Consider the following 12,070-nt stretch of genomic DNA (forward strand, 5'->3'; position numbering starts at 1 on the left):
AAAAGCAAATCAAAATAAATAATAATCAAAGTAATATCTGTGTGGAAAGGACAACTCATACGATTGAGTTTGAACAATTTCCAACAACCATAGACTACTAATTCAAGGCACTAGAACTATATAAATGTTTAATTATACGAAAATATAGTGGAGTAAAATAAGAAATTTTTGTGTTTAGAAAGCAAACTCAATTTTAAAATTATCTAATAAAGACTAATAATTTTGAAATACTTATGTCCTTTTGATAATTTTTTCTTACACACACACATTAATAGTCTATAATGTTTTTATATTTTAAAGATATATATTATATTTAGATAATAGAATATTTAGACAAGAAAAAAACATTTTAAAAAGTCTTATTTTTGTATAATATTTAATACGTTTTTAACTCCTTAATCGGTAAGGTAATGGGAGGGTTTAAAATGAGGGTTAACTTGGAGGGACGTGGACATGTAATAGTGGTAAGGTTTGTTAATTAGCTAACATGTTTGTATTTGCGAAAACTTATGTGGAGAAAAGCTGGCACTAATCATTATAAGTCCAATACAGAGCCGAATGTGACGTTGAAAAGATTATTAGCCAATCGTAAAATAAATCATTGTCAAAGATCATATAGTAGCACCTTATATATTCATCTTTTTTTCCCTCTTTTTCTACAAAAGGAGATGGTGTCGTTTAGCAATTTTGTTTAGTCACTTTTAATAATTCAGATCGGAATCCTTCATTTATACTTTAATCCATAAATAATAGGTAAAATATAAAAGCACATGTGAACCATTCTGAGTAATAAAAATTGTTTTACCAATTCTTAACTCAAGGTATATTCAACACTCAATCGAATTCGCGACTAAGTAATACATATAAAATGGAGAGTTTTGTATATAAAACATATATACACATGTACAACAAATCATATTATAAAAGTAAATGTAAATAATTAAAGCATCTAGACAAGCATCGAGTGAGATACAATTGGCTTCGGTTAGAAGATGCTTGGTGGGAACTTATATATCGAACTCCTACAAGTGTGTGTGTATATACAAACAGGAATCTAGATAACTTTCTTTTATACTTAATAAAAAGTGATGATGGAGGAAGAATTATTCCATCGAGGATTTTTATATGAGCACAAGTTGCTCCATCATAGTTTATTTAATGAACCAATTGGTAAAGAAATGATTAATATATGTGCAATTAGTCTTGTGGATATCTTTCCAACTGAAAGATAAAGAAAAGAAAGAAAGAGTTTCAGGTTGGCTTGCTTTACAGTCAACAACAGCATCATCAAAACTTGTTCAAAATGCTGAGAACAAAATCAACAAAGAATAACGTTCTTTTCATGCAAGATCTATTCTCCATATTACCAGATAAGCCACACATGGTGAACAAATGGTGGATTCCAATACCTCCCAAATCCAGTAACTACCATTCATTATTTCACAGTGAAGACTGAAATGAAATTTCCATGTGATGTATGCACAAAAGAAAGAAGCTTCTTTTATTGTTTATACAGTGGCAGACATTTGTCACATTTGTCAAAATTTTCCCTTTATATTTTAATCCATAACAAAACAAAAATAGCAATAGGCAACATCAATTTACAGATTAAATGGTAAACTTTTTCCCTAAGTGGTATTCTAGCATCAGATTGCACTATTGCAGTAAACAGGAAGATTAAACCTCAATTTTGCAGTCTTTTTCTCTTAACATTATTATTATTATTTTTAAAAATGGAACAATCTGCAACAGTATGCACTGCTAGTAATTCTCCCACAAAAATTGCTCTTCAAGCCTGAATCCACTATCAGCAGCACATAAATGCCAAGAAGAAGAATAGGAGAAAAAAAGTCCATTGTTTCCATCAGGGAAAAGATCTGGAAGGTCAAACAGTGTGTCATCATCTGCAGTAGAGTGAGAAGTTGAAGACCCTTGAGTAGTGTCCATGGATAGAGTTGAAGGTGAAGCTTCTTCTGCTTGAACTTGCTCAACCTCAGTATTCTCCATGCATAGAGTTGAAGATGAAGCTTGTTCTGTATGGTTTTGTTCATCCTTTTCTGCTTCACAACGCTTGCCATCATCAAAGAAAGTGGTTGCTGCTTTTGCAGCTGCAGCTTGAATGTCCTTGGGAGATGTGGTGATTGGCCTTGGAAGATCTTGAGCTAAATTGGGGAAATTGAGGTAAGCCGAGTGACCCTTTATGGCTAAAGCTGCCACATCGTGTGCTCTGGCTGCCATTTCTGCTGTAGGGTATGTTCCAAGCCATATTCTCGACTTCTTTCTAGGCTCACGTATCTCAGACACCCATTTGCCCCATGCTCTCATTCTCACACCCCTGTAACTGGGGTGCTTGTTATCATCACCATTTCTTTGTCTTTTCTTGCATTCCTTATTTGGGGTGTTTTGATTCTGAGCTGTTGTTGAATCATCTGGAGGACTTGTTTGGGAGTCCTGCTTGGTGCATGAGTTTGAGCTTGAGGTAGAAGATGCCGATGATGAAGATGATGATGGTGATGATGATGTGATGGTGGTGGTGGTGGTGGTGGTGGTGGAGATGGTCATGGATGTGGAGGAGGAGGAGAAGAATGTGGTGAACAAGTTTTCCCCAGCATCACTTTCCATGTTGATATGTTTCCCAAGGAAGAAAGGGTGGGTGGGGTTTGATTGGAGAGGCACAGAGAATGAGTGAAGGGCACATAAAAATAGAGCTGTTTGTCTTTTATGATTCCCCCAAAAGGAATTGGGTTTATATAAAGAGAAAGAAAAAGAAGAAACAAATTTAAAGAAAAGAAAAAGAAAGCCAAAGGAGAAAAAAAGAAAAAGGAATATAAACCAGAATGGGCTCCAGAAGAAGGCTACAGTTCAGCTACTTGGTTTCCCATGTTGAAATTGAATAACATGCCTTTAGGTACTGATATTTATACACACACACATATATATTATATGGTTGCGTACATTTTTGTTCCAGTATATAGTCTCCTTTTATCTGCTGTTTAACGTTTGTCCTACATTGGAGAGCAGCTTCTGCTTGGGTTCGTTTGATATGACATGTTTTCTGTAGCATGATATTCACATGAATTCTTCATCTCCTTTTTATTTAACATTATTATGTCCTAATATTTTCGAGGGACACTTGGGTCCACAGATATTATACGTACAATATTTTAATCTCTCTATTTAGACATAATTTACATGAACGATTTCTGTGTTGGTCAAGTATATGTAAAGTTGGCGTAGGAGAGAGAGAGAGAGAAAAGAAAGAAGGAAAAGAAAATGGAAAATGCGATGAGTGGTTTATTAAAAACAAGAGAAAGATAGAAAACGAGTGATGATATAAATGAATATAAAAGAGAGAAAGTGATGATGCGAGCGAATCATAATTATAAACTTTATAATAAGTTGGTTAAAACATAAGGTGTCAATGTTTCTTGAAAATCAGAATTTAATTATATAATTAATCAGCTTGCTGACTCAATTATATACGGCCTCCTATGAAAGGTCTTTCAAAGTAGAAAAATGTGTTAATTATTTTTATACACAGATGTGACGAAAGCAGAGCCAATGAAACGAGGACTATTGTCATAATTTTTGGTCAAATTTCTGTGATCAATAAACGCAGTCACCTAATGCATAAATCATTGACTTGAGTATTTGTATTCATTGGAAGTGTTGGTGAGATCTAAAGTTGACACTGTAAATTTTGGTGGAATCTTAGATATTTACTTAAAGATAAACATGATTAACGTACTCTGCGGTGCATGTGCTTATTGGCTCCAAATGTGGTGCAGTTTTATTTTTTGTGGTTGAGGAGTCAAATTATGCAGCCACGTTTTTCTCCTCTTCAATTCTTAGTTCACTTTCACTCTGCATGTTTTTTTGTTAGCCTTGATGCATGTATGCGGAGCTTGTACAAAGATTGACAGAGAAACAAAAGAAATAATTGCAAAAGAAAGCGAGCTATTCTCATTTTCGACTTGTTTAAGATTTTTTTTCTCTCTGAAAGATACTTGTAGATTTTTTATCAATAAAAACAGAGCAACTCTGAGATTACAGAAAGTGATATATTCCAATGCCAAAAAAAAAAAAAGATAAAATCTGCCTAAATTTCTACCAATAAATGCTAAACAAAAATATCAATTGCATTAATTACCTTTTCCTATGAGGATAAATTAATTCAAGTTATTAACATATACTAACTAACCTTATAAATGTAAATCTTTTACAAAATAGTCTTTGAGAGACATAGAATGTAGAAATATTTAGATGATAGTGGAAAAAAAAGTTTTCAAAGTAATTAATTTCATAACCATAATTTTTGTTTCGATCTACAAATAACTATATCAAATGAAGTATACAGGATGTTGCAACATGTGTATAACCAAACATATACACAGACATCAAAGATAATATATATATATATATATATATATATATATATATATATATATATATATATATATATATATATATATTTATTTATTTATTTCTTGGTCAACATTCTGTGTTGAACACTCCTAAAATATAAAATTTGTTAGGATTAAACAACTTTTTCTTTTCTAAACTATTAAAAAATTCTTCTATATTTCTAAAGTAAGTTATAAATTATTTAATTCCTGAACTTTATAAAAGTTATATTTGTAGAATAACTTACATATGGATGTTATATTATATTTACTGTGGAATTTTTGTTACATGGTTGGAAAGAATATTTTACATTATTTTCATAAACATATGAACTAAGCATACCCATACATAATTTGTCCTTACATAATTTGTCCTTTGGCTTAGATTACATTGTATAAACTTGCCGTCACTTTATAAACAAAAGCCAAGATACCTAGTAATGAAAGTGAAAATAAGAGAATTCTAGACTCTAGAGTTTGAGTATAGTTAGATAATTCCCTGAGAATAATCATGACAATTGTCTGAGATTCATAATCATCTAATCCTTTAAACAAGCTGATATGTAATGTATTAGATTCAACCCTATAACTCTTCATTTTTCTGTCTTTTTCCTTTATAATTTTTTTTTAAAACTCTTTTAGTTTCTAAATCTTTAGAATTAGATTAATTTGTGATTAGGATGTTAAATAAGCTTTTCTTATAAAAATGTAGTTAATTGAGTGTTTTTAGAAGATAAATATGTTTTTGTTCAATTTTGGTTCTTGCTTTTCTAACAAAATCTAAATAAAAATTGCAAATCTTTTCTTTTTCCTTAAATAGGTTTTTGTTTTTTATATTTGCATTCTAACCCCTCTCCAATTTTTTTCTTTTTTCATATGTGCCCTTGGTTAAAAGGGGTTGAATTTAGTAAACTAAAAGGGGTTGATAAACCAAAATGCACAACTTGGCACGTGCAAAGGCTAAAGCAGAGTTTATGCGATGGGGTTCGAAATTCTCCTCCAATTTTCACGAGCTATAGTTCCAGAGCTCAAGATACATCAAAGAGCCTTTGTGAGACCTAAGAGCCTGCATTTTAGTGGATGGATGTTGATTACAAAGGTTTGGAGCTAGTTAGAGTGCGAATAAAACTCCTTGAAAAGGGTTGGTTCGAGGAAGAGTTGGGCACGAAGGAGGGTTCGACTTCTCTTTTCTTTTTCTCCTTTTTCTTGTTTTCTTATATATAGAATATAACGTTTCTAATAAAAAAAAGAGAATGTATAGTCGTGTGTATAATCTGTAAAATACGTAAGATTGAAGAATCATTTTTTTCTCATTCTTCTTCTTCTTCAATCTTCGAAACAAAGTGTAGGATAGTAGAGAGATTTAGTGTGATTCCTGCAATTCTAGTGGAGGTTGCACGAGTTGTGATTTCTTCTGGTATTCATGTGCTTTGTAACTTCATTTCTGACTTTCTCAATCAATAAAATTTTGGTTTATATTCTTTTGTTCAATGTTGAATTATTTTCCCTTTTTCTTGCAAGAATTTAATTTTCTAGCTTTGTTCTTACTATTTCTGCATTTTGGAATTTAATTATGGGTTTAATGTTCATGATTGTTTTGTTTTCAATCTTGAGTGTTGTTTTGCAATGTGAGTTGAAGGTAGTGTAGGTAGATGATAATTGTTTCAATTTTGTTACTTGTTTTGGTGTGCATTCGTAGTTTCTTGATTCATCTTGTAGTAACTATGTTAGAATAGCATTTTCTTAGACTAAGAATAATCTAGAATTGTGAAGTCAATCTGTTTGGTAGTTGGATGAGAACCTGCACATGTTTTGAGTCTGAAAAAGAATATGCATGACTCCAAAGTGCCTGACTTCAACTAGGATGTCTTCTTAAGATAGGTTGGGATTCAATTACCTAAATGGACCACTTCTCATATATGAATTATGCCTTGCTTCTTAGAAAACTTGCACATGTTGCTTCTTTTTTATCTTTGCACTTTGTTCAGCCTAATGAGTGAATAATCTTGATAGCTTTAGGTATATCCATTCTTGGAAATAGCCAATAGACTCAGTGTTACCCTTATAAAATCTATTTAAGTTTTTAATTCTTACATCTACATTTGCATTTCATAGCTCTTATTTCAGTTTTGTGGATGCATAGGCTAACCATCATTTCTCTGGTTGCTTTTGTGAGTCAATATCCAGATTCTTGTATGCCTGAGTTGATCCTTGCTAGCTTTGATTGAGTGAATGAGAATAGCCAACTTTAAGGTTCTGTAACAAAACCTACAAGATCCCAAAGTGGGCTTGCTTGTTTGCAAAATGTCTTTTTGTAGAATTATTGGGATTCACTAAATCAAAAGCATAGTAGGACCAATTTTGGGATACATTTTTCTATTGTTTTCATTTTGTTTTGGTTCCAATTATCAAGTTTCATATGATCCATTTAATTCATATTATTTTATATGTTCTTTACATCTTTTCTCAATTGCACATAGTGATTTCTTTCATTCTAATATTGTTAAATGTAAATAGAGATTATAGATTCGAAATTTCTAACTTTTCTTGCATTCTTTGGTAAAATAAGAACACCCTTTGGTAGATAGGACCATTCTACACTACACCAACTAGCATCTGTAATCATCTTCCCCTTCTTGCACCACATTCACATAGGATTCATATTACAATTAGAAAAATTTGCACTAAGTTGATATGTTAGAAGCTGAAAAAGAATTGTCCAAATGCATATATCTAGAGTTTGCATTCCATTTAGCCTTCTAGCTTCATATTACCCATTGTTAGACTAAAGTACATTTCCATATATGCATTGCATAACAAAATACATGTTTCTGCAATGGCCTTGACATTTTAGCTAATTCATGTATTAATCTTCTACACATAATCATTCATTCATTCAAATTTCATTCTCGACCTTGTTTTGGTTTACTTAGTTCTTAGATAGGATTAACTAGCAAATTTTAGAACTTAATAAGGACAAATCCTTGGATTCGATACCCGAGGTTTCCTTATCCTACATTAATAGGGAAGCTTAGGTTTGGTTGGTATTAATGCGACTAAAAGATCCTTTTCAAAAACTACCTTGTCCATTGTTACAAATTACTGATACATGTAGCCTAATTACAACTATTCTCATCTAACTACATTTGAGTCATTATTGTTCAAGGTCTACTTTTGTGACTTAAGTTTTTCTAGACAAATATTGTTAGTTAATTTTCACTAAAGTTTTTATCCTTGCCAACCTATGCAATTGTCCACACAAAGAACACACATTGTACATTATAAAATTATTTCATTTCTATGTTACACCCAAAATTTATTGTTGCAATCAGGTATTATTGTTGTAATCAACCATCAATGTTGTAATCAACCATCTCGTACCACTTGAGTTGAAAAAGGGCCTCACTCTTAGACACCCATCAATTTCTCATCAACACATTAATCTCCTCTGATATCTGTTATAGTTCTTATTAATTAAAAACTTTATCATTATTGTCTTTACACTTTACAATGTGTTCTTGTTATATTATTATATCTTTGATATGATGCATTATAATGGGCATAAACACCAATAAAAGTATGAAAAATTCAATTTTGGGATTTTACACTTTATCCAATAACGTAACAAACTAATAATAAGAATAACATAAAATAGTAATTATTAGTTTAAATGTACATGATATATATTTACTATAGATAAAGTCAAACAATCTGAATATAATATTTTTTATGGGTTTATTTGGTAGGTAGTTAATATAGATTAAATATGCATATAATTATGCAGAGGTATAATTATATACGAATGCAGTCCGTATATGAATTCATTCGAATGTTGTTTGTAATAAGTAGTTATATAGAGATATATTTCTAAGAAAACGAAATCTAATGATCTTCTACTTTAATTTTATAGGTATAAATACTTATATAGTTAATATAGAGATATACTTCTCACTCACATATTTACTTGATGGTGAAAGGAGAAGAAGTATGTCATTCCTTGTTTGTGTTTAATTTTTGAGCTGTCAAAAATGGGTAACCCGACTTGATCTGGTTTGGCTCACCACGGATTATTTACTTAGTGAGCCAACCTAATCTGACCCACTTATTAGCAAGCTGAAAAAATTCAAATTTGATCCAATCCACCACGGGTTGGTAGGTTAAACAGATTGACTCACTGACTCATTTAATTATAATTTTTTTTTAAAATAAAAAAATTACAATTATTTTTAATTCAAATCTAAATAAACGTCATACTAAATAACTCCAAAGACAATTAAAAAAAAGTATCATACAATCCCAGCATAATCCAAAAATGTACAAAAGGTGAACAAATAAGTTTTTAATATCGATAATTTTTGTATTACTTATCCATTTATAATATTAGAGTCTTGAATAGATAAATTTATAATATTTTTCTCTTTTGAAACATCTTCTTCTTTATCATTATCTACAATATAATAAAAAAATGCTGACTAATAATATTGAAACACAAAATAATTAAATTAAATTAGGTGGGTTGGTGAGCCAACCCGACTCACCACAGATTCAACCCGGTAAACCGGGTTCTAAGTGAGCCGAGTTGAAAACCAGCCCGCATAAAAAAATTATAATTTTTTCAAACTCATTCCAGCTCAAACTCGTGGTGAGCCAGATTAACTCGTGAGTAATAACTCATTTTGACAGCACTGATTCTTGCCTTTTGTTTCAATTCATACCAATATATACCTATAAAATTAGTTTCCACCATTATGCATACTAATGGATTATTCTATGTTACAAAAATAATCTGATTCCCAAATCCAAAATGACACATTGAAAAGTTAGAAAACCATAGAAGAAGAATCTTGTAAGATCCAGTAATTTAATCCACATGCTTTTCTCATTCTTTTATGAAATATAAAAAAATAATGATAGTTTGACATATATCTACATTTATTTGAAACACATGATAAGATAAAATGATCATAAAAAATAAATTTTTATATTTTAAAAAATGTCAAATAAAAAGAAAATGGTATGTGAATAAGAGCATTTATCATGGTCACTTTAGATTTCACTTCTCCTATATAAAAACTAATGACATTATTAACGGAGGTATATTCTTAATGGAGAAATAAGCCATATAAATAACATTCAAGTGATGAGAAAGGATGAATGAATCCTAATTTCTTAATTAACTACAATTAAAATTGATTCAGCAATTAACAATTTTAGCTAAAATTTTCTAACTTTTTGCATGGATTGTAGTTATATATAATCTGTGAAAGTGATTAATCACTTCAGTTATAATAACACCAATATGACAAAAACCATTTTTTTTAAAAATTAATTGGTTTTTTCATTTATTTTCTTCCTTATCAATGGAGATAACAAATGGCTAAATTAAAAAAATTAAAACTTATAACAATATTATAAAAACATATACATTCTAAGCTACTTCGTTGTGCCTAATTATATTCTAAAACAACAACAATCATACAATGTGACATATTACTGATCTCAATAAAGAAGATTGGTCAACACTTTCCTCTCCATTATTGAGCCAGATTGTCGAACATTCAAAAGTTGAAAAACACAAGCCAAATCAACTAAAACATAAAACATAATTGATTTTGTTAAGTATTTTATATGCTTTCATAAATCAACAATATATTAAGACAATCCTAAGCATAAGTTTTATGACACGTATCCATAACTCTCAGAAAATATCAAAAGAATGTCTTTACAAATATGGATTTTTATATACTTCACACTAGTTGATTAAACTAAGCAAGCTCATATAAATAAATGTATCTCAATCAATAAAAATAGTGGATTATACCAGTATTTTTTATAATTATGTATTTGAAAATATGACTTTTGCATATAGGCTAATCGATTATATTACAATTCCTTAAACTCAATATTGGAGATAAAAAAATGACTTTTTATTTTAATTGATTACCACTAGTCTACTTATCATCTACACGAGGTTTATTCGAACTTTTTCAGATACTTATTTCAATTGGGTATGCTAGAAGCCATCCATTAAATACCCTAAATTATAAAACCTTCTAGTTTAATTGGTTACATACTTAAAACAATTAATTAATTAAATACATTGCTGTTATGAATAGAGATCTTCTTGTAGAAAGTGAAAGAAATTAGCGATGTTATAGTATATTTTTGAGTAAATGGAATTAATATTTAGGTTATATTGCATCTGTCACTACACCTGTCGCTACCAATGATGACGTCATCTACTGTTGTCGGTGACACCATCGTTTACCATTGTTACTATTGAAGTTCTAGTTTCAATCGACAACCGCACAATTTTTATCGTCTCGACCAGGCAACCATTGTGTTATCATACGCCTTCATCAAAGCTCTTACGCACTCTCCACCTTTTGAAGTTGTAGATTTGCTCCATTTTTCGTCGTGCATGATGACACATCTTACAGCGATTCAGAACTTCGAGGTCGCTATTTTCCCTTTTTAAGGTTTGTCAAGCGTGGTCGCATGTCTCGTCTCTCAGATAACTATTCAAAGCATCGATGTCACTCTTTTTCTTTTTCAGGTGCCTTGATTGGAGAATCTAAGGTTTTTAAGGTTTCTTTTTTGTTTATCCATGGCTTCTTCCACTGCTGTCTCTTATGACTTCCCTTTTTCACCATTGTGTTTGATCCGTCTATATATGTTTTTTCTCTCGTGGCAAAGATGATTTTTGTTAATTTATTTATAGTCGTGGTGACTCTAACAATGACATCTTTATCCCCTAGATGTCAACAATGCATTCCTCAACGGTGATTTGCAAGAAGAGATTTACATTGAGCAATCTCCCAGAATTGTTGCTCAAGGGAGTCTTTCTGGGTTGATATTTCGTCTTCTATGTTGTCTTCGCAAATCATTCATAATTTGGTGTCACTCAAGTGTAGAAGCAGATATTTTCACTAAGTCTTTATGAATCATATTAGTAGCAAGCTTGATACATACGATTTGTATGCACTAGCTTGAGGGAAGTGTTAGATATATTATTTGTATCTTATCTTTATATTTTATTTTAGTTAATTTGTTATTATTTCTTATTTGTATTTTGGGCATAGCCCATATTCCTAGCACATATTTCTTCTATTATAAATAGAGGACTTTATGTATATATTCAACACAAGAGAGATTAATCTCATATATAGTTTTCACTGTATTCAAAAGACCCAACCTAACTTGATTGAGTTAGACAAAATCAAATATTTTGTCAAATATCATACATTTATGACTCTTGATTTTGGAGATTTGCAATATTAATTTTATTTTATGGTGTAATATTACAGTAATTACTGTAGTTATTCATCAACATCCTATTTAAGAAAGTATTTGTCTATATTACCATGATTATAGGATCTTAATTGTATATCGTTGTTTGTAATTAAACCATGCATGATCAACATTCAATATAATTTTTTATCTGATTGGACATAATTAAATCGATTTGTGTTAGATCAAGTCTGATTAAATTTTACATGATTTGAGTCCAATTAACTCAACTTTGTCGTACATGAGTTGGACCAACCCATACTAATTCTATCTTACACAAACCTAACTCAGACCTAAAATTTCATAATTTAAATTGATTTAAAATATTTTTATTTTTAGATATTCAAAATTTAAAAGTTTAATTAACGTAATTCCAA

General features: G+C 30.5%; 1 protein-coding gene across 1 annotated transcript; it reads right to left on the reverse strand.

Moving 5' to 3' along the window:
- Nucleotides 1-1,500: 1,500 nt before the first annotated feature.
- LOC108328708 (ethylene-responsive transcription factor ERF034) lies at nt 1,501-3,008 on the reverse strand. The gene has a single exon (XM_017562605.2). The coding sequence runs from the start codon at nt 2,620-2,622 to the stop codon at nt 1,762-1,764; it is 861 nt and encodes a 286-aa protein (XP_017418094.1). The 5' UTR covers nt 2,623-3,008; the 3' UTR covers nt 1,501-1,761.
- Between the last annotated feature and the right edge of the window lie 9,062 nt (nt 3,009-12,070).

The sequence above is a fragment of the Vigna angularis genome, chromosome 2 (genome assembly GCF_016808095.1).
Source record: "Vigna angularis cultivar LongXiaoDou No.4 chromosome 2, ASM1680809v1, whole genome shotgun sequence".
NCBI classification, from domain to species: Eukaryota; Viridiplantae; Streptophyta; class Magnoliopsida; order Fabales; family Fabaceae; genus Vigna; species Vigna angularis.